Here is a 22,768-nt window from a genome sequence, read left to right as displayed (position 1 = left end):
TTGTATTTAAGATTTCTGGTCACTGAACACAAAGTCATCTCTATGTAAACAATTTACACAAACACAGCATTCAATAGTTTAAAAGCTATATTTCTAAAAATGTAAATTGTCTGAGTGTCATAATTATTTTAATCACAAGCTTATTTGTATTTTATATGGAGAACATGTCTAAGGCAGGTAAAGACTGGACATAAGTTATTTAATATATTAATAGCTTATGGGTCTAGGACATTACTTTACATATTATATATGTTATCATTAAATAAAGTATGTATGAAATGCCTTTGAAATGGGCCTACAGTATCAACAGGCAAATTAGTTTACTGCATTCAGAACATTACTAACCTAAATCTATCACTATCACAAACCCTGTTCCTATCCGTAAACCTAGCCTAAACCCTACAAGGTTTAATAATTGACAGGAGTAATATACAGGGAATGGGGGTAAATTGCTTGTATTTAATACATTTTTAATAAATAAATTTAGACTACAGTGTCAGAAAAGCAGACACTAGCCAGTTACAATCCCATATAAAAATTACATATTACAAATGGGAAAACAAAATATGAACAAGTTTTTTATTTTTCTAAAAATGCACATACCACTATGAATTTTATTACAAGCTATAATTTAACTAATAATTTAATAGCCATTAAAGGTTTATAATTTTAGGATAACTAAAGAATGAAATGTTTGCATACTAATGTAGATTATAGAATATTGCTTTTTGAACACATTTTAAAAAATATATTTTAAACTAGATTAAATGACAATACCACAACAATGAGATATCACTACATAATACATTATCAACTGTTGTTGACAGTAATGAAAAATTCAGGCACTTATCACAGCAACATGTAGCATGGAATGATGCTAACATAAATTTTGATTAATCTTGCAGAAATAAAAATGAATTAGTATTTGAAGGACTTAATGGAAAAAAAAATGTACCCAATCATACATGATTGTAATTTTATTTTACTAATACAGGTACATAAAACTAAAATTATTCAACCTAACAAAACCATTGAGTATTTTATGCCATTTCTTATAATACCTCCAATTTGTCTAAAATCTTTTACTGACTAGAACACATATTCAAAAAGAAAAAAACCAACTAGTCAAAGTTGTAGGCTACTGGTTTCTAGTAAACATTTTAAATTCATAACAAAGAAAAACTAATCCATTCAAAGACCCAACCCATTCAAAGCATACAAGTATAAGCAACATGCAAGCTATCTATCTAATCTGATTAAAATGCAATGATTTTTACAGAGTTGTTGAACACCTAAGAAGCTCCATTGCTTATAGTTTGGTGCTCCACTAGCTTCCTGAAAAGTCCATTTTTAATAGTCATCAGATCTTGGTATGTTCCACTTTCAACTGCTTTTCCTCCATCAATGACAATAATATTATCTGCTGACTTTATAGTGGACAGTCGATGAGCAATGGTCAAAACTGTTCGTCCAACTAGTAAACGTTCCAGGGCTTCTTGCACCAGGTATTCACTTTCAGCATCCAAAGCACTAGAAATAAAAAGGAAGTTAAAATACTTTCCTTCCAGTGTCAAAATTAATTATTTTAAAAACAGTAAGTAAAAGTTACATGTCAATAAATATACCAGCAAGAACAAAAAATATTTTAAACTGGTAGGCAAGTTATTTTAAGATTGAAAAAGACAATTTTTTGCTGCAAAAAAATGTTGAAAAGTAGACTTTACCTTGTTGCTTCATCTAGAATAAGAATTTTAGGGTTCTGCAATAACACATAAGAGTACATCATTATACTACAAGTCATTACATTATCAAAGTGCATTTTCTAAATTAATTATTTTTCATTAACATTTCAGTAGATTAACATCCTTATAGAACTGAGACAATTAAGATTATGATCACAATTGAATATTTAAATTCTTAACAGGATTAACCCATAAAGCACCTACTTTTTGACCTCTATTACCTCAAAAATCAGGCAAATTTTATAATTTAAAAAGCAAAAGTAACATAATCCTAGTTCAAATAAATATTCAGCTTAGTACTGCAATGAAAGGTCAAATACTTGTAAACTACGCATGTTTGATGGAAATTAACACAACTGGACTTAGAAAAGTTGAACTGCACATGAGCACGAAGGAAGGAAAATGGAAAAAGTATATGCCCAGGGCTGTAAGGGTTGATATTCAGTTGAAACGAGATATAAAAAGCAACTGTTACCTTTAATATGGCTCTAGCTATAGCAACCCTTTGTCGTTGACCACCTGAGATATAAAGAGGTATAGTTATTGTACCTGTAAGTTCTATGTAGCACTGACAACATCAACCTAAATCACACCCCACCCCTTCACATCCTTTCATTAACCAATAAAGCACTAACGATATCTCACTCACTCTATTTAAAAGGGACCCTCCAGCACCCTCTATATAGGAAATAATTTCCTCTTTTAACCTCTCTGGGACTGCCAAGATTAATTGTATTAACCAATTTTACCTGAGAGTAATAATCCTCTGTCACCCACTACAGTATTAAAGCCATCAGGAAAGTCTTTCACAAAGTTATAAGCATTGGCTTCTTTAGCTGCAGCTATTATTTCTTCCAAGCTTACATTCTCTGGATTCTCAGCTCCATAGGCAATATTTTGAGCAATACTTGTAGAGAAAAGAGTAGGTTCCTTGAAATAAAGTACAAACAGTGCCAGATCAATCACATTTTTAAAAGTTAAATACAAAAAAATATATGTTAGCATTGTGAGATTTACAATGTAGCATCCATTATATTTTAATAGCAACAAAAAAAAAATTCAGCAAAGTTTAATTGATTATATATTAAATTTGCCTTACTTGACTAACTCTTCCGATTTTTCTTCTGAGCCAATGAGGATCTAAGTCTCGAATATCATGCCCATCCAGCGTTATATGTCCTAATTTTTTTTTAAAACAGATGGTCAATCAGTTTTAAATTGAATTGTTTGGGTTTTTTCAACATTTTATTTTAGCAACTGAATTGATACAGTAAGCTAGATAGCTAATGAAGACGATAAAAAGAGGATTGAGGTACATATTATAGGATCTAGTTCATATAACAGCTCTCATCCATCTTAAAATGCAGCCTACACCCATACTACTACACATAATTCTCACCCTTGGTGGGATCATAAAACCTCAAGAGTAATGCTCCAACTGTAGATTTCCCAGAGCCACTGGGGCCAACTAAAGCAGTAAATGATCCAGCAGGGATATCCAGGCTTAGATCTGTGAAGATGGGGGCATCAGGCCTTGAGGGGTAGCTAAAAGACATTTGGTGGAATGTCAGTTTACCGGCTATACTGGGTAACTGTAGCTGTGGTTTTGTCAGATAGTCCAGTTCTAAAATCAACACAAAAGAAACAAAATAAAAAACACTTTTTTATAAACACCAAATTAACCCTTAGCTATATATCAGAACACCTTTAAAAATGTATAACAGGTAAGAAAAATGTGATGTTACAGTTGCACAGTAGAACATATGGCTGCTAAGACAAAAATCTCAATTTCAGATGTCCCTGAGTCTGCCCAGCTTTGATAAGTTCTTGACATACGTTAGGAAAGTAAAGGGTGACTGGGCATACTATCCTTTCATAAACCAAGGTCAAAGAAACAGGTGAACTCTACTTCATCTGCCCTATTGACCACTAGCTCCAAGGGGGCAACAGGTAAGAAATAACAAAATGAATCATTTTAATATTCATATTTATATATACATATGTATATTTCAAAATGAACAGTGACAGCATGCTGAGGTAAAATAAAGAATGTCTTTACCTATACAAGGTTTTCTGTCCAAAAGATTCCATATTCTTTCACTAGCTGCAATCCCTCTGTTAAACTCAGTTAAAAAGGTCGTTATACCTGCAATAAAACAAAATAATTTTTAACACAATTTTCCTATAATAGGTGAATACTTATTTACTTCAAAACTATCTATTATCTTAAAAACTAGAACAATGTATGAGACAAAGTAGCAAAACTATACCATTCAAAGATGTAGCAACATATGCAGCATACATAATAAAGGCAGACAAGTCACCAACAGTGATGTTAGATTCCATCATCATGTAACTCCCAAAGTAAAAAACTGAAATAATTACGCAGTTCCCTGAAAAACCAGTCTGCAAAAAGAGTTATCTTTCATGACAAGTATTTGAGTATCTCAGATTTTTTTTACATTTACTTTGTTCATTTTAAAACAAAAATGTAGAAAATACAATTACGTGTGAAGTTGATTAATAGATTGCAACAAATGATACTTACACAACCCCAAAATACAGCTCTAGCTAAACTTTCTTGGTAAGATAATTGTAGAACTTTTTCCACTTCTTTTGTATAGGCTTGCGCCTCCTTCTGTTCATGGGAAAAATCACGGACTGTGCGGATGGTAGCTATCCTCTCTTCAGCAACCTAAACATTGCAATTTTCATCATTTTATCAACATTTCATCAGTTTACAAATTAAAATAAATGGTTCATTCAAATGCTATCAAGGTAAATTATTACAAAAAAACTTGTTAATTAGCTCACATGAGTGGCTTCAGCCAGGGAATCTTGAACTTTTTTAGTTATTTTTCTCAGGTAGCGTCCATAAATAATGGCACCGGCAGCAAGAGGAGGTACTATGCCCATAGAAATCAGAGTTAGTTTCAGAGAGATGAAAGTCTGCAAACCAAGGATGAAAAGAGTGTGTAGTAATCAAATGAGAAACAAAGTTTGTCAAGTTTGGCTACAGTTAACTCTTTTTTAGAATTAAAAACAAAAAAACAGGTATTTTATCGTCCCCATGAACCATTAGTTTAAAAGGGTACTTTACTTATTTTTACAAACACACACACAAACATTAGGGAGTACATTTAAAAAACAACTCACCATCATACTGATTCCTACCAATGTCTGCAGGATAGAACGTAGCCCATCAGATATATTTTGTGACAAAGATTGTGCAACAACCAGGGTGTCTGATGACAGCCTATTGATCAACTCACCAGTCTTGGTCGTGTCAAAAAATGCTACTTCTTGGGATAAAACCCTCTTAAAAAGCTGTTCCCGAAGACGTTTGACAATTCTCTGACCAGATACTTGCAAGAGGTAAACTCTACCAAAATTTGCTAGTGCACCCAGCACAAAAATAACAAACAAAGAGCCACAGAATTTTTTTAGATTGGATACCACTTTTTCTTTTTCAGATGTGTAAAGAAGATCAACAATTTTGCCAATGAAGTATGGGACACTTAAGGTTACGGCAGTTGATATACACATACAAACTACTGCACCTGCAAACATAATTTAAATTTTTTTTAATAATAAAGAACAAAAACTTAATTTATATGTTGGAAAATAAATATTACAGGAAATTTAAGTTAATAGTAAAATAAACCATTAAAATGTGGAGGGGGGGGGGGGTGTAAATAAAACTGGGTAAAGCACTGACCTCTAAATAAATAAATCACTAAATAATAACTAAATATAGACTAAAAGTTAGAAGAAAATAATTACCTGCAATGTTCCATTTTTCAGGTTTAGCAAGACCAGTCAATCTTCTAAGATCATTCCATTTTGGTTTTCTTTTTTCTATTCCATTAGGTTTTAATGTTTTGTCCCCTACTTTTTTACAGTTCAACTGCAATGAAGATCTAAAAATCCTCTTGAACAAGATCAATGGTGTGGATTTATTGCTAGATTGACCCTTTTGTTTAGCTAATATATGGAAACTTCTGGGGCGTTGAAATGAAGAGATCAGATTTTTGAATGATGTCAAAGAATTAGTTTTAATTAAGCCAGATGTCCAAGGTTGATGGCAATATGCTGAAATCAACTGCATAGAGCATCCTGATATATTCGACATATGTAGACATCGTGAGATGGATGAGGATCTTAACAAAGCTGCCATTATGCCGAAACAAAGTCATGAATAATCCTTTTTTAAAGGGGTGAGATCATTTCTGTGAAAATTTTTAAAAATTAAAAAAACCAAGCTATAGTGCAGCTATAGTCAACTAGATCTAATTAGTAATTACTACAGACTACAGCTATAGAATAGTGTTCAAATTTTACTTTTTTTTTTTACTTTATTTTCAGTATTTTGGTTACATCATACTGTAACTATAGTATTTACTATATAGATCTAGTATAGATTACTAATAGATCTACTTCTAGATCTATCTGATATCATGATAATTGATATGTAACAGTGGTATGGTGGAGTAAGAAGAAGAACTAAGATGAGTAAGAATAGTTTAGGAAGAAGATGGATTGAATTTGTTAGTTAGTTTGTTACTGATGTAAACAATAACATGTATAATGTATAATAAATATTATATATAATATTGTATTATGTATAAATTACTATGTATTGTCACATTGTAGTGTAGTGTAACCAATGAATGAAGGGCGCAGTCATGATTTGTGATGAAGATTTAGCAATCTCTATTCTTAATTCTAGATCTAGTCTAGAGATCTCTAAAGACTAGAGTTAGTAAATAGATTAATAATAGAATCTAGCTGAATGAGCTAGATCTAGATCTATTTCCGCTAACAGTAAAAAACCAAAATGTGCTGTGTTTCCCTACGCTAGCTCAGTAAGCCATGTAATTTATGTAATGTTTTGTTTTATGTTAGATCTCAGAGTTGATCTACGACTAGGCATATTCGAGTATTTATTGAAAATTAAGCCCCTTACAAATTTTATAATTTTAATATGTTATATAGATCTAGACCCTAGATCTATATAAAATATAAAAGACTCACCTTCCGTCTGTTGTTTTGTTAAACTAATATAATTTAATATAAATTATAGAGTCCACTACATATACATTTTTAAAAAGCCTAGGCAACTCATTCCAGTAGGCCAACTCGATCTCTCATTGAAACGACATTATGCCCGCGAGGCATAAAAAAAAAGGTTAGCCTACGAACTAGGGCCTAGAAAGTAAGCATGTAGACTCCCGATCTAGATCTAGGACCTAAGTTAGAAATATGTAAATGCATGGAAAGGTCTATGTGAAACATAATATATAGGCTGCACAGTGAAGGAACATGCCTACTTAAAAATAAAATACTTTAAAAAATACATAAACACATTCACAGTGAACATTTTGATTATTACATAATATAGAAAGTCCATAATGCTTTAGCGTCAGCCCCCTTAAAGCCATTTTAATTGTTTTCACTGAAAAGATTAAATATTAAAGAATGGGGGTCGTCCATATGATGAGCCGTGACGTTATCTTGGAGGGGGGGAGGGGGGGGGGGCGTTCCGTAACTATGTATTACGGAGGGGAGGTAAAAATCGTCAAAAAGCGTTACGTCATTTATGGGTGACCACATAGTCAAGATTTCTAAATCTGATACTATTAGGAATATAGTTTAACAGATCAGACTCAAATTTGAAAACTTCTACCTTAAAAGGTTAGACCTAGATCTATCACCTTTGACATTTAGGTTATATAAAAAAAAAAAATCAAACCTACACAGAGGGAAACTCAGTTCGGATCTAACCTTTAGGACTAGGCTACGCTTAATATGTTGAGAGGAAAAAAAAACGATGTGTAGGCCTACAACTCACAAGTTTGATTGTGAATTATAAGAATAACTTATTTATACTCAGTGGAGTAGCGAGGTCGGGTGTCACCCGGCGCGGCACTTAATGGTGTCACCCCCCAGAGGCGTAGCGACCCTTCCCGGGAACAAACTTTCAAATTTTCGATTTGCACCCCCCCTCATACTTTCGATTTGCACCCCCCCCCCCTCAAGTTTTTCTCTATATATTTTGCTATTTTTTGCCTTGGTGTCACCCCCTAAATGGTGTCACCCGGTGCGCTCCGCACCCCCGCCCCCCCTCGCTACGCCCCTGTTTATACTAGTCCTATAGATACGTGAGCTAAAAAAGAGTGCATAGTTCCAGAGGTGTAGCAAGGGCGGGGGTGCGGACCGCACCAGGAGACACAGTCAAAAAATAGAAAAATGTAAAGAAGAAAATGCTTTTTGTCAGCGCCATTAATGTGTAAAGTTAAATAGTCTTTTAAGTACAAATCGACAATTACTACAAGAGGGTGGGGGTGACACCATGACATAAATGTGCTAAGTATAGAGAAAACAATGCTACATCAAACTGTTTAATTAACAGACTATAGATAAACATCTAGACTCCAGATCTAGGACTTAAGTTAGAAATATGTAAATGCATGGAAAGAACCATGTAAATAGGTCTATGTCCCAATTTCACCTTCTTCAATTAAAATGTGAAAGTGCAAGTTTCATATCCTCTTTTTTAGAATCTTTTTTTGGGTGGCAGAAGTTAACTTTTTGGTGGGGGCTTATCTGGACAAAATAAAGAAATAGTGATGTGTCAATGTGCTCCTTAGTGAAGAATACTGTGTTTATCCCTATTTCTTCTTCGATCCCAATTTTATTTTCAATATGAGTATTACACACATTAGTATTAAAAGATTTTTCAACTCGAAACAAGAGAATACAATTTTATTTTTTATGACTGGATAGGCAGGTATATGATCAAATATTTGGATGTGACATGCAAGGGTTGTTTTCTTAACCTTGCATAAGATAAAAAGTTAAAAATTACTTCAGTTGCACAAAACAGTCAGAGCAGCTATGGGAGGTTATCCTGGCCAAACTAGCATATGCCAGAACCTAAATGCACATGGTAGGCAGGTTAAGTACCCTTTTGCACTTGAAGTATAGTTCACCTGTCTGTGTGACCTCAGCATATGAAGATACTGTGGGCAGTACTAAGCCAAGGAGCCACTTGCCTTTACTTTCCCAAAGATGAGTCATGTATTCATCCAAGAAAGACTGACTCAAGAGACATCCTACGTGACATGAGCCTGGGGTCTAAACCCAAACCTTTTGGGTTAGCAGTCTTCAAGCTCTACCATTGACCACGCTTAAGTTATATTTAAGTTATTAAAATCACGAGTTTTATGGGTACAGCATCTTATTTTTAAAGTCCAAATTAAAAGAATTAACCATAATTCACGAAAATATATACTGTCCCCACCAACATCTCTAGAATTACTAGAAAACACCTTGACAACTCAAGTAAGAGTCATATAGACAATGTGAAGACCAACATCACTTTTATGAGGATCAATAGCAATCATATCAGTAAGCAGATGTTCCATGTATAGGCCTATATCTTTGATGGCCACCATTTTATAAAAGGCACAAAACACAAGAAAGATAAATATATAAAAATGTGAATCTCATTTTGTCAATGCTTGATAACATAGGTGTTTTCCTACATATTTTAACAAGCTTTAACACATCATACCGGGGTAAATCACAATTTAAAAGGTTTTTTTCTTGAGTGAAATGGTCACTGATAGGGCACAACTAAGTGCGTGAGCTTAGTCTGTGCACCTGATTGGCTGCTCCTTCATTATGCTGTTGGATCATCTCATTTAAATCATGCAGAATGTCCTTGCGGGGAATATTAAATAAGTCTCTACGAAGCTCATCTAAGGTATAATTCTGGAACTCGTTCTCTCTAAGTAGTGAGAAAAATATTCCCTCAGGGTGTGGTTGGTGCTCAAAGATGAAGGTCCGGTCATAATTCCAGTCATGGAGTTCCACCAGGTCTTTCCATGTTCCATGCATTAGTTTACACTGAAGATGAGATGCAACTAGCTGAATCATCTTTCTGGGTAACTTCCGTACTAGACAGTCATTTGGAATTTCTGACCGCATAGATATAGTACTGCTTGGGGGACCTAGAATTAAATAAATTACTATTCAACAAAATAGAGAAAATTTAAATTTACATATTTTTACTTTCTCATATACAGAGTATTGAGGAAGTCTTGTAATCGTGCACAAAAATCACATGAAATTATGACAGTTTTCATAATTTTACACCTCAGTACTTCATCATATACAGAGTATAGGGGACTTATTTTAATCGGGCAAAAATACTAAAAGCAGATTTATCAAAATTTCAGCGTTCTAATTTTGCAATTCTGTCAGTATGTCTGTGTGTGTGTATGTGTGTCTGTAAACACGATAAAATGAGTACCGTTACAGCTATGTTGATGAAATTTCATATATAAGAATTATATCAAAGTTGTAGTTCTGTAATAACTTTTCAGCAATTTCGGATAAACGAAAGTGGAACTTATTCTACTTTCAATTTTTCAAAAGCCTATAACGAGTACTGTTTCAGATAGATAAATGAAATTTCACATGTAAGTAAAAGATCTAATTCTCCGCCTTCTATCAAATTTTGAGTAATTTTCGTTGACCGGAAGTAGTAATTTACGCTTTTTCTGATTTCTCAAAAAAAGCATGTGCTAATGATATTCTGCACTATTATACACAGATAGTTTGGCGTTTGCTTGGTGTGCAATTATTTTTTCTACGAGATTCTATTCTATTTTAAAAAGTTTAAGTAAATAAAATGGATTAAAAATATTGTCTATATTCGAGTTGCCATCCCCTGTAGTGTTATATAAGAATATTCGAGAAAGATAGGGGAGATCACTCTCGGTTTAATTAAAAACGTGATTAAAAAATACAAGTAAAAAAGTAGCATTAAAATTTAAAGAAACAAATACAAAAAATAGCTTTTGACAATTTGTTCACACCCATTTTAAATCAATTTAATACAAACCATATAAAACAGAATTTTATTTTGTTTCCCCCCCATTTCCGAATGGAAAAATATTTTGACATTGTACCTTGGCTTGGAGCAGCAGCAGCACCACCATAGACTGGTATATGGTTAGCCTGCTGATGGTTAGGCGGTATAATAGGATGTCTTCTTTGACTATCGCAAACATTACTTGTAAGCGAAATGTTGAATGTGTTATCTAAGAAAGAAATGTACCGGTATATCATTGCAGTAAAAATAATAAATATCTAAAATGAAGTAAATAATCAAAAACAGAATTTACTGTTATACATTTAGTGCTCATTTAATAAATTTAGTATCATATGTATGCAATCAGATTTGTTAATAGTAATTTTTACAAAGGCCAAATTAAGAAGCTAAATACTCGACAAGAACTTTAAGATATAATACCTTCAATAGAACTTAAAGAAGTTAAACGGTTGCTATTTTTGTCTGATGAACTTGTTTGACTGAAGAGTGCTGAATCACCAGTGTCTGTTGGGCACTGTGGATGTACACCTTTTTCATTGCTTCTTCCATTAAGACCAAAGGAAGATACTGTGCGGAAAGACGGTTGATTCTCTGCTATGCCAATAGCACCAACATCTGTATCTAATGACACTGGAATGTTCCTTAAAAACGACATCAGATAAATTTTATTATAAAAGCACACAACAATGAAAGTTGAGTTATTTTGCTTTCATTTTTAATTATCAATACTGAAAATGAAAAGAAATATTTAAAAAACGTGTATACTTTAACAGCACAACTTACAAAGCCAGCTGTTGGAAAGCACTCTCTACAGTTGCTTCTGTACTTCTTTCAGGATCATTCTGTCTGTCTGAGCGTTTAGATTTTAAAGATATATCTAAATATATAAAAAAAAAAAGTTAGCAAAGACAAAATGTAAGGACAATAACATTTTGGACATTTGTACCCAAATATTCATTAAAAAGTGTACAATAAAAAACAATGATATGATTAGGGATTATGAACACATGTCATGGCTAAAATATCCAAATGAAATATGTTGTGTTAGATGTAACTGGAACATCAAAATCTTATCTTAGGATAATTGCAAACTATGTCAACACCACACATCAGTTACACATTACAAATGGCTACATTAAGATTAAGGGACAGAGTTGCCTATCGGTAAAGAGCTAGAAAGTCTAGAGTTTGAATTCAGGTTAAAGTCAGTAGACCGTACCTGAGTCCACCCAGCTCTGATGGGTACCTAATTCATGTTATGGAAAGTAAAGGCGGCGGTGCATAGTGCTGACCAAATCATCCCTCCATATGCCAAGGTCACAGAAACAGGTGAACTCTACTTCACTTGCCTCATAGGAAGTAAGGTTTGGAAGGGGAAAATTTAAATTCCCAGCAACATGAAGGCAGTCATCGTTTTGGTATTTTGTTTAAAGATCACTTTCAAGGGTGTTGTGTGCTATGTAGATATAGGGCTTTTAAGAGAATGCAGCATGCATTTTGTATTTCTGCATACAAAAAGAAGTATTGAAAAAACTTTGATTTTCATTACTTAAAGGGAAGGTCGAGTTAAACTATTGGTAACTTTGCATGTTCCAGTCTGGTAATTTGAATGGTTCTGTTTGTTGGATGCAATTACTGACTAGCCTTGTAATTTCCTGTTAAATAGTATTGTATCTAAAATATTGGTGATATGCAGCTAGCTAACAAATTAATCCTTAGAGAACTATGAAGTATCTAGAGTAGTCTTTTTTGTCTGACAACATTTTCCATATTTTAAATTCATAAACTAAGTATTAAAATATTCTTTCAGAAAAAAAAAAAAACAACTACACAGTAAGTGATAAATACATGTCAGTACCTAATAAATTATCCCTTGAATTAATGCCAAGATCAGATGCTGAATGAGGCCTTTCATCTGCAAATAGATTAATATAGAGAAGAGTATGAGAAGTGTATAATTATTTAATTATAATATAATTATAATAATATCTTGAGTTTTTTTATGAGCATATTTAGATATTACTTTACCCTTTCACAAAAAAAAAATCAAATTACAATACTTGTTGGTTAATGCAAATTAATACCTGCAGAAATATTTGGTCGATCTGTGCTGTTAAATGAGGACGACAGAGCTGGTGCTTCATTTAGTGCAGCTTCTGGATCCAGCGACTTTGCTGGTGTAGCTTCAGCATCATAGTTAGGCCTAGCTGTAGGTTCTCTCTGAATGCTGGTAAGTTCAGCTATAGCAGTTGCTGCAGTTTCTTGTCTGCTCCTGGCACTGCCATAAGAACCTGCAACTGTATTAGCTTAGAATAATTGAAACCAAACACACACAACAATACTTTCAATCTATTCAAATCAGAGCACACAGATTGGTCTTTAAGACTTAGATTAACTATATTTCTATTATAAGTTTTAGTAATACTGTTAAAGACAACTATAATATGTAGCGTATGTTTATTTACTATTGCAATAGCATTTTGTGATGTATGTAAAGCTGTTAATCAATTTACCTTTGCTATTATTTCCTGTTGCCATAATTGATATTAAATATCCTCTTTAGCATAAAAAGATATAAACACAAAATCCCATGACAAATTCTGAAAAACAAATGTGTATTTTAACTAATTCATTTAATGTAATTACAGTTCTGCTTTTAATAGACAGTAAACACTAAGTCAATGAATGCTATAAGTTAAGAAAAAAATTGTCTAATTTTATGGGTACATTCTGAAATGAGAATTTGAATGTAATATTTCTTAGAAGTAATTGTAAATTATGTTAATTTATTTTAAAACACATCATAGTATAAAAAACAAAATTTACTGAGGTCAGGGGGGGGGGGGGGGGGGGAGAGAATCTGTCCGGGATTCAAAGGGTCGATTCTAAATATCATCCGTAAATTTATTCTTGTTGTTCCAATCATAAAAATAAACACTTGAATGAAAGCTTATCTCACTTGCGTGATAGTAGTAGGAGGTTGTAACAGATGCTTATGTGAACTCACAATGCCGTGACAATGGTGACAATGACCCCAAGTACGTTTTTCAGTTTGCTTGGTCTGGGTCCTGGGTTCAAACTTTAAAACAAACCATTAGGCTGATTAGGCCTATCGAATTTCAAGTAGAAGTAGAAATGTTCTCTATGACGTATGATTGCTATACACTCTAACAGTATGTATAGAGTATAGTATAGAGGGCATAAGCCTACTGATTTCTGAACCAATTAGCTAGACTAATAGCGGCCCTCGATTAAGGCTTACACTTACAGTTACATTAAGGATTTTTAGCGGCCGTGGCTACACTCAACTACACTGACTCCTGAGACGGCTACTCGGACCCTAGTCACTAGTCCGAATACAATAAGTTATTTATTGTCAATAACAGTAATCTATCGTTTTGGGTACGTAAAATCGCCCGCGGCTAGTAATGTACGAAAAAGTTACCTCATTGTCAAGGCTTTAAAGAAGTATATTTTGATATATTTGTGTCAAATATTATAGATAAATGAATAATAAACCTAAATCAATAGCTAAATATATCAAAATAGGCAAGAAATTAACTTTTAACAGCAGTGTTTGTGAGCAGTATTTCCTATATAAACAGCAGCCATTTGTAAAATAGAGTTGCCTTCCCCTGAATCTTGCGCTATTAGTCAACAAAGAAAGAAGTTAAACAAGATGGCTGTATAGTAAATGAGCATGGTTGCATCTGTTGGAAACATCGCTAGTCTTCATTTATTATTGAAAAGTTTTAATTCAATTGTTTGAAAACAGGTACATAAATGAAACAAGGAAACATTTTTGTATTTTTCAAAACATAAATCCTCCTCAAAATGTGAAATAATTATTAAAATTTAAGGAGTCACCTGTTTTTCACATTACTAGTCGCGGGCGATTTTACGTACCTAAACGATAGATGGTAATCTATCGTTTTGGGTACGTAAAATCGCCCGCGGCTATTTATGTACGAAAACGTTACCTCATTGTCAAGGCTTTAATAGAAGTATATTGTGATACTTTTGTGTCAAATATTATAGATAAATGAATAATAAACCTAAATCTATGGCTAAATATATCGATATAGGCTAGAAATTAACTTTAAACAGCAGTGTCTGAGAGCAAGATTTGCTATATAAACAGCAGCCATTTGTAAAATAGAGTGGCTTCCCCCTGAATCTGGCGCTAAAAGCTTATAAAAATAAAACTTAAGACAAGATGGCTGCTTTAGTAAATGAGCATGGTTGCATCTGTTGGAAACATCGCTAGTCTTCATTTATTACGGAAAAGTTTTAATTCAATTGTTTAAAAACAGGTACATAAATGAATCAAGGAAACATTTTTGAATTTTTTAAAACATAAATCCTCCTCAAAATGTGAAATAATTATTAAAATTTAAGGAGTCACCTGTTTTTCACATTACAAATCGCGGGCGATTTTACGTACCCAAAACGATAGATTACCCGATAGATTACCGTCAATAACATTCATTCATTATATTTAAGTAATAAGTAGTCACTTCCCATCAAAAATTGGTAGATCTAGTAGTTTAATACTAATTATTAGGCTAATCTATCTAATTGTGGTCAGGTATTAGATCTAGATCTAGATCTATTTAGAATTTAGACTGGTCGTGTTTTTGTTACCTTCTTCCGTGATTCACCAGAATTTCTATTTGGGAAACTCCGATTTTGTTTCTCAGTCAAGGATCAAGGTTGATCTAAATTTCGGCATCAGTGAAAAATAATATTATAAATAGGTCGACTACAAAAGACTAATTTTACACCATAATAATTAATTAATAGGCTCAAACAATAAAGTAGGCCCACTTAAAAGTAGTATTAGTAGTATGCCTATAGATCTAGGTCATAGTGGTAAAACTCCATTTTAGTGTATTTTATTCTCCGTTGCTTGTTTACCTCCAGTTGAGCGTATTTTATTATAATAACCGAAACACACCAAAACATTAGGAAAACACGAATTTAATATTTGTATTGTATTGTTGTTTTTCATAAATGAATAAAAATGAATATTCAAAAAACACGACTTATTTATTTGTTTTGTATTTTTGTTTTAACAAATGAATAAAAACAACAAAGAGACTGACTGAAATGCTTTGTTTGTTGATTGCAAAAATAGAGATGCACACTTTGTACAAATAAGTAATAGTATTGTAGATACTATCTATAGTCAACAGGACCTACTTAGTACTTAGTCTTAGACATAGAATCTAGTACTAAATAATGACCAATAGTTCACCGCAAGTTAATCAAGCGATCGCTAGTACTTAATCTTGTCACCTCCAATTAGCTTCGAAATTGTTTTAAAGTAAATTAAAGGCCTTGCGACTAATTAATATCATAAATGCTAATATTAGGCATTAAAAAACATTCAACGAGTGCAGAAAATAATACTGTGTAACGAGTACAGAAAATTATATTGTGATAGAATCCCAGCTCCCCCCCCCCCCCTCCAACAAAGGGTTGAATACTTTACATGCGTTTTTGGTTGTTTGGTTGGTAATGGAGACAGTGACAATCCTTAAAATAAATAAAAAATATATTTATAGGTACACAGTACACGTTACTGAACTAGTAAATTGGTAGTAAGTTTTGAGCGGCCTATTAAGTTTTTGTAGACGTCCGTAATGAAGGGGGGGGGTGGGGACAGTCAAAAGTGGACATGGGGGAGGGGAAGTTCCGAATTTTTTTTGGACGTCATAAATTGATGATCCCTAAACAGACGTGAACTAAGTAAAAGCTTGTGAAAATAATAATCATGATAAATCTTAACCCTCACAGAACAAATTTTGTCAAACGATTCCTTTCTTTATTGGTTAGTGCAGACTACACTGTCTAAAAAAAGTGGTAGAACAAACCCTTAATTAAGCTTGTTTTGTGATAAAATGGTAATATCTAAGATCTCGAAATTGTGCAATTCAATTTCATAGTCCTTGATCTAGGCAAATATTGGTAAAAGGCCAACAAGAAAAAAGACATCTGGCATAGACAAAGGGGCTATGATCATTTGATAATTAAGTGCTGAATCACAATGTGTATTTGATATATGTAGAAATGTCTTGCAGCTAATTTTAAATTTCTAAACAGCAAAAAAACAGTCAAAATTATAAATTTGCAGCAATCTTATACAAACAATACAACTTTTAACACATAAAAATAAATATATATATTTAAATCTAGTTTGCATCTTGGGTGATTTACTGGATGGGCTACCATTAGGGCTTTATTGGGCCCCCTTAACATTTCCTGTTACACAACAAATAAAACTGTGTTAGATCTTTAATTTTTTATGCTTTAATATGTTTTATTTTTAGGTCAGCATATTATCAACACTTTTATTGTGATGCGCCCCTCTTTAGAAAATAGCTATCAGCTGTTATTTAGATGGAGTAATTGTAATTGCAAATCTTTAGTTTTGCAAAAAGAAATTTAGTGCTCAACTGCACCTTCAATTATTGTTTTCTTACTAATCTTAAGTCTCAGTTTGCAGCAATTTTCTGTGGCCAGAACAGTTTGATAAAACATTTTCAATTGTGTATGAAAGTAAAGATAAAAGCCACTAGAATTTGGACGATAACAAAAGAAAAAAGGGTGAATAGATAAAATATTTTTTTTATTCAAATACAAACCTTTGGAAATAATGTGACAGACCATTTTTTTTCTGTTCATACAGGGCAAAGTAACCTTTATTTTGTTTTTTGCTCTATATATATTGCATGCTAAAGATAACAAAATGAAAAATGTCTTAAAAGCTTCCAGATTTCTACAGTACAGAGCCTGTTATTATATATTTTAGTGTGACATACAAATGCAAGGAGACCTAAATACTTTTTTTTTTTACTGACACAACAGGATAACTATACATAAAAAAAACTTGAAGACAAAAGCACATTTTAAAAAGATATGAATTATGACAAATAATAGATTAGACCTCAAACTAGTTCTAATAAGTCAAATATAATGTTGTGATATACTATTGTGATACAAAGATGAATACAATATTCTATGCTTTAATAACTAAAAGTAAGATGAAGACATTAACATTTTAAATATAAATATTAAAATATTACAAATTGTTTACAATATCAAGGTGCTTGTCTATAATTATTATATATTTCACTGAACAGGAAAGTAATAAACTTTAGTAGGAACCTATTGGTTCAAGTTTAGAGCTAATATTAATACAATGTTATGATGGATTATAAGTACAATACATTTAGAAAAAAAAAATTGTGTTAAAAGTTTAATTACTCTATATTTTTTAATCAATGGTAATAAAAAAGTGTTGTAGTTCTTTCTTCTGTTTCAATGATTTATGTTTACGTTATGGTGTATCCTAGCTTAGCACTTGAAATAATCTTTGGGAACTGCTCTACAGATGGATCAGCACTCTCTCCACTTTCTAACTGTAGAAAATCATCTGAATAGTTTCCAGAGTTGCTTGATAATGATACAATGACATTGTCAGGATCAGAAGGCATATAAGAACTTAAAGAATCTGTGTGAATGGACTCTCTAATAGGCTTTCGTGGGCGAGGAATGGGATATTTTGGACTGGCGACTAAAGATCGGGGTGTTATGGGAAGCTTTGGGCTAGCTGCCAGATTGTTCTGGGCTTTTGGTGCTTGGTCTGACTTTGTTCTACTTGAAACATTACTCTTAGGAGGGGATGGTCTGGGAGAGGTGGGTGAGATTCTATTCTTTGAGTCAGCAATGGATGGTATGTAACTGTAAGCAGACGGGTCAAACTTTGCTGCAGATCTTCTTATGGACGGCACAGGAGAATTTTCAGACAACTGTGGGTTAATTACAGGAAATTTCTGTGATGTCCTCACTATTGAGACAGACTTCCTGCCACTCTCAGCGGCATCTGAAACATTACCATCTTCACTCATTAAACCTTGTAGCTCAGGTTCATCTGTTGATAAATATTGGCGAGTGTCATATTCTGTTGACTGCAACACCCTTGAATCATTCTGGTCAGACGTTAGGCTTTTAGAATGGCGAGTTGACTCAAGGGGAGAGTTTTCTTCAAGAGCTCCACTAACATTTAAAGAAGCATTAGGCTCACCATTAATGGAATCTGGTAGAGATTTCTCTTGGGACAAATACCTAGGGAAATTCAAAACTTGTATTTTGTTATTTTCTTGCACACTATCATCTGGTAAAGGTATTTCCTCATCACTTTCATCAGCACTAGAAGAAATATCGATGTCTGGTTCTGCTGAAGGAAGACGAACCTCTATGGACCTACTCCTAGAGCTCAAGACATCACTGTGGGTGCTGATTTGATCATCATTATCTAGATGAGAAAAAAATTATAGATAAATATGTTTAACTTAATTTATGTACAAATACTAATATCTTGTAAATGTAAGACATATAGCTAAACTATATATCCAAATGGTATAACTTTTAGTATATTTTTCTTTTATCTGTCTGTTACTCTAAGCAAAACTATAGCAGTAAGTTAAAATTTTACAAAATACACTTAGTGATACGTATTATAGCTACTATAGTGTACAAATTTCTGTTACCATCAGTAGCATCCACATTTGTTTGAGGGCTCTTATTCTCCAAAGGTGAAAATATTTGTTTTTCTCCCTGGCTCTTACTAAAAGAAATTTCACTTCTTGTTTTACCACCAACTTTGTGTGTTCTTGCTTTGCCTAGAACACTGGTCTCATTTAATTTTTTCTTTTGCGCTCTTTTCTTTGAAGGATATTTTTTTGGTTCTAAACTTTCTACTTCACTGGCAACATTTAAAAGAGTGTCTCCTCCTACTGTATTATGCAGTTCTTTCTCAGCTAGTCGTCTAATTTCAGTCAGAGTGTCAGAAAAAGTGGTTGCATTCACTTCATCTATTTCTGGTGGCTTTTGTGAGCTGGTAATTTTTTTAGTTTTAAGATCAGCAGCTGCCTTCTCTGCAAGCTTCAACCATTGAGGATTTGTCTTTTGCAATCTCAATCGTTGAGTATTTGTCATACCAAACACAAGTTTACCTTTTAAGTTTTTGTTAATCAGGCTTTGTTTTGATTTTGTACTTTTATCTTCTGCGCTGATTATGTTTTGATTGTTACCAACATGAACAAGTTCTTTTTTGTCTTTTTCCACATTTGCTTTAGAATTTTCTAACTTTTTAGTTAGTGCTGCAGCTACTGCTGAAACAACAGAAGGAGACAGCTTTTCTCCCTTTGGCTCATCATGTGGTTTAGTTACAACAACCTGTTCTTTAGGTTTAAGATTTTTTAAGGTGGCACTTGCTTGTATTTGGTTTTGCAAATTTAGTAGCAGTTGTGGATTTTGAATATATGACAGTTCATTAATTAGAGCTGTTAACAGAGGGAAAATGGACCCAGCAGTTGGTGCTACTGATAATCCTTGTATGTGTTCCCCTGGTCTTGCTTGAGGAATCAGCAACTTTGGTGGAGATGGGTTACTTACACCTAATTTAAGATCTGTATCAACAGTATTTATCTTCTTGGGCTTTCCGATATGTAAACCATAACCATCAAAACTTTCAATCTCTGATAAGTCTGTGACAGATGAGTCATCTTTATGCAAAAGAGATACTGGGGTCTGTTTCATAATTTTTATCATAGGTGATGCTTCACTGTTATAAAACATTGGTGGTGGACACACTATGTTGTTTATAATTATATCATCATCATTTTGATGGTCAAAATGTTCAAGCCATTTCTTTTGTATTTGTTTTACTTCCTTATTTTTAACTTTATCAGTTTGAGTGGAAATGGTCTGCATCATATGTATATCTTTCTTTTCATTAGTTTTGTTATCTTCTAAAGACACAAGGACAGCTTTGTCTTCCATTTCAATAGTTTGAAGAAGTACATCTCTTTGCATTGGTTCTGTCATGGATGAAGAATGCTTGTGGTCTTTCAGTGCATGCTTATTATCATTTTTCTCTTCAGTTAGATGAATTTGTTGCTTAAGATTTTCATTTTCTATATTTTCAAGTGCTGTATTTTTCTGATGAAATAATACAGAGTCTGGAATATGTGGAATCAAACTTGGCCCTAAACAAAGTAGACGAAAGCCAAGCACAAAGTAGCCTATTTCTTTACCCATTAGATTATAAACTTTGAAAAGACCTTTATCTCCATGTACTGAAGGCACTGTTGATCCTAGCTTTACAATATCCACACAAATAGATTCAATTAATGTATTTAGAGGTACAGAACTATTTCCAATTAGCTTTGGTACCTCAGGAAAAAGATCAATAAGCATAACATATAAAGGTGTCTGTGAAAGATGCTGTTTTAATACTTCTGCAGAAATTTTGAATAAGCAGGATTTTCCTTTTTTAACCATGAAATTGCCATGTTTATCTTTTAATTCAATAAACTGTTCAGGTATTTTATAGTATGGATCCATAGCAATTTTGTTTCGAATAGCTTTTCCCAAATCATCCTCTACATGTTTTATAACTATGGTCGGAAAGTCCAACAATCTGAACGCAATAGCAGGAAAACGACATGGCACATGAGGAATGTACACCTTTTCAACAACAAGTTCAAGTGAAAATAAAGAAACTTCTGCATCGCCCATCGTCGTCATACTAATTTGCCCCGGCATTATTACTATACATTTACTATACTATTACTAAGACACTTGAGGAAATGATTATAGCACCATCAGGCATTATATCTGGAACATAAAGAAAATATATATGCTTTGTTGGATATTCTAGAACATATATCTAAGTCTAGTCAACATGTTAACATTTAAACCAAATTTCAACTGTCGGCCATCTTTGACAACAGAACAACAATCTGGAATCGAGGTTAACCTAAGATTAAAAAACGGAACCATGAATGGTAAAACAAAAATGTACATCTAGGTATTTAAAAATAATTAAAAAAGCAAATCTTGTTAAAAAATTCTTTAACAAATAACAAATAGCTGCAATTTAACGTGAATTTTTGCGCAAGACTTTTTATCATTATTAATTATTATGATTAGGTCTATCTAAGTGTGAATAGGGAATAAACTTAAAATGGTTGAATCTAAGAAACAAAATCTCAACTTTAATTTTTAAACTGCTTACATCTAGTTAATACTCAATAACTCATTTTTCTAAAAAATGCTGCGAAAATATAAACAAAACTTACTATTACTTAGATTCTAGATCTAGTGATCTAGATTAGATCTAGATCTAGATCTATGTCTTAAAAGTGCTTTTGAGGAATAATATTAATAATAATGTTGATTGTAAATCATGTAGGTCTATGTACACTTATACTTATACTATAAGTAAAAGTTCACTCAACTGTCATCACGTATTTACTATAACTATAAGTATTTTTTAGATCTAAATCTAGTACACTACTTCAAGTACTTACTGAACTCAGTGAACTGCCAATGTGAATGTTTCTACTTCTCTTCTTTCAAATCTTTGGATTCTTTGTCGTTGTGTCCCTAACCCTGCCCTAGTGCCTAGTACTAGATCTAGATCTAGTAGTTAGTAAACTGCCCTAGCCTTTCTTCTACTAAATCACTAGATCTGACCTCAACCTGTCACTACCTCTGACGCCTCATGAGCCTCATCATACTTCTGAATACTTCATCATACTCATCATGATCGATCATAGTTTGGAAATACTATAGTCCATAGTTACTGATACTGTTACTAGATTCTAGATCTAGTACTTAAGTAGTAATAAGTAGTAGATCTAGTACTAGCAAGTAGCTAGTTACTAGTACCTACCCACTCAGTCCTAGTTCTACTACTTTTTTTTAGACTTTTTAAAAGATTTGTAGTACTAGTAAACTTACTAATACTAGATATATATAATATATATTTATAGACTATAAGTATAGTTTAATTAGTAGATCAAGTAGTAGAGCCATTGTTTGAGATTAGACTTATTAATTAAAAATTAACAGTCTGGCAGAGGCAGGAGGGGGCCTAATTTAATCATTTAAATAAGGCCTATTATTGGCCTATTATTGTGAGGTTTTTGTTGGACACTTAAACCTTAACTAAAGATTGGGGATGTCACTGGCGTTTTTATGTTTATAGTTTTTTTGGTAAAAAAATTTAAAAAACCAAAAAACAATTTAGGTTTTTTTTCTCATTTTATTC

The 22,768-nt window shown here is 32.9% G+C and overlaps 3 protein-coding genes across 13 annotated transcripts; all 3 read right to left on the bottom strand.

The window, feature by feature from the left end:
- Nucleotides 1–962: 962 nt before the first annotated feature.
- On the bottom strand, nt 963–7,267 carry LOC131947516 (ATP-binding cassette sub-family B member 10, mitochondrial). Of its 4 annotated transcripts, none has more exons than XM_059308744.1 (13): nt 7,135–7,267; nt 5,526–5,971; nt 4,899–5,302; nt 4,557–4,691; nt 4,291–4,437; nt 4,013–4,148; nt 3,802–3,888; nt 3,142–3,366; nt 2,842–2,921; nt 2,492–2,672; nt 2,218–2,261; nt 1,725–1,759; nt 963–1,530 (listed from the first exon to the last, which is right to left on the bottom strand). In XM_059308744.1, exons 2-13 carry the CDS (start codon nt 5,917–5,919, stop codon nt 1,293–1,295), a joined length of 2,106 nt encoding a protein of 701 aa, XP_059164727.1. In that variant the 5' UTR covers nt 5,920–5,971; nt 7,135–7,267; the 3' UTR covers nt 963–1,292. The 4 variants fall into 4 exon arrangements, with proteins under 4 accessions (XP_059164727.1, XP_059164726.1, XP_059164724.1 ...); XM_059308743.1 differs by lacking the exon at nt 7,135–7,267 and adding an exon at nt 6,777–6,920; XM_059308741.1 differs by lacking the exon at nt 7,135–7,267 and adding an exon at nt 6,376–6,567.
- A 1,234-nt stretch (nt 7,268–8,501) lies between these two features.
- LOC131947519 (uncharacterized) lies at nt 8,502–15,526 on the bottom strand. Of its 8 annotated transcripts, none has more exons than XM_059308749.1 (9): nt 15,289–15,524; nt 13,604–13,723; nt 13,158–13,244; nt 12,729–12,950; nt 12,503–12,559; nt 11,428–11,521; nt 11,065–11,285; nt 10,721–10,852; nt 8,502–9,757 (listed from the first exon to the last, which is right to left on the bottom strand). In XM_059308749.1, the coding sequence occupies exons 3-9, from the start codon at nt 13,180–13,182 to the stop codon at nt 9,381–9,383; spliced, it is 1,128 nt and encodes a 375-aa protein (XP_059164732.1). In that variant the 5' UTR covers nt 13,183–13,244; nt 13,604–13,723; nt 15,289–15,524; the 3' UTR covers nt 8,502–9,380. The 8 variants fall into 8 exon arrangements, with proteins under 8 accessions (XP_059164732.1, XP_059164733.1, XP_059164737.1 ...); XM_059308750.1 differs by having other exon boundaries at nt 13,652–13,723; XM_059308754.1 differs by having other exon boundaries at nt 12,729–12,935; nt 15,289–15,523.
- A 1,710-nt stretch (nt 15,527–17,236) lies between these two features.
- On the bottom strand, nt 17,237–21,466 carry LOC131947515 (myb-like protein V). Its single transcript, XM_059308740.1, has 3 exons — nt 21,406–21,466; nt 19,200–21,330; nt 17,237–18,964 (listed from the first exon to the last, which is right to left on the bottom strand). The coding sequence occupies exons 2-3, from the start codon at nt 21,256–21,258 to the stop codon at nt 17,982–17,984; spliced, it is 3,042 nt and encodes a 1,013-aa protein (XP_059164723.1). The 5' UTR covers nt 21,259–21,330; nt 21,406–21,466; the 3' UTR covers nt 17,237–17,981.
- Between the last annotated feature and the right edge of the window lie 1,302 nt (nt 21,467–22,768).

This window comes from Physella acuta, unplaced genomic scaffold (genome assembly GCF_028476545.2).
Source record: "Physella acuta isolate Inbredline_101_S28 unplaced genomic scaffold, ASM2847654v3 ptg000596l, whole genome shotgun sequence".
Classification (NCBI taxonomy): Eukaryota; Metazoa; Mollusca; class Gastropoda; family Physidae; genus Physella; species Physella acuta.
This window is presented reverse-complemented; position numbering and strand designations above follow the sequence as displayed.

Excerpts from the sequence above, each read along its gene's own strand:
- LOC131947516 (XM_059308744.1), bottom strand. The coding sequence starts at position 5,919 with ATGGCAGCTTTGTTAAGATCCTCATCCATCTCACGATGTCTACATATG. Across the intron at positions 2,673-2,841 it reads AAATCGGAAGAGTTAGTCAA|GAACCTACTCTTTTCTCTAC; the intron begins GTAAGGCAAATT and ends CTTTATTTCAAG. Across the intron at positions 1,760-2,217 it reads TAGCTAGAGCCATATTAAAG|AACCCTAAAATTCTTATTCT; the intron begins GTAACAGTTGCT and ends GTGTTATTGCAG.
- LOC131947519 (XM_059308749.1), bottom strand. The coding sequence starts at position 13,182 with ATGGCAACAGGAAATAATAGCAAAG. Across the intron at positions 12,951-13,157 it reads AACAGGAAATAATAGCAAAG|CTAATACAGTTGCAGGTTCT; the intron begins GTAAATTGATTA and ends AATTATTCTAAG. Across the intron at positions 11,286-11,427 it reads GCTTTCCAACAGCTGGCTTT|GAACATTCCAGTGTCATTAG; the intron begins GTAAGTTGTGCT and ends GTCGTTTTTAAG.
- LOC131947515 (XM_059308740.1), bottom strand. The coding sequence starts at position 21,258 with ATGCCGGGGCAAATTAGTATGACGACGATGGGCGATGCAGAAGTTTCT. Across the intron at positions 18,965-19,199 it reads AAATGTGGATGCTACTGATG|ATAATGATGATCAAATCAGC; the intron begins GTAACAGAAATT and ends TTTCTCATCTAG.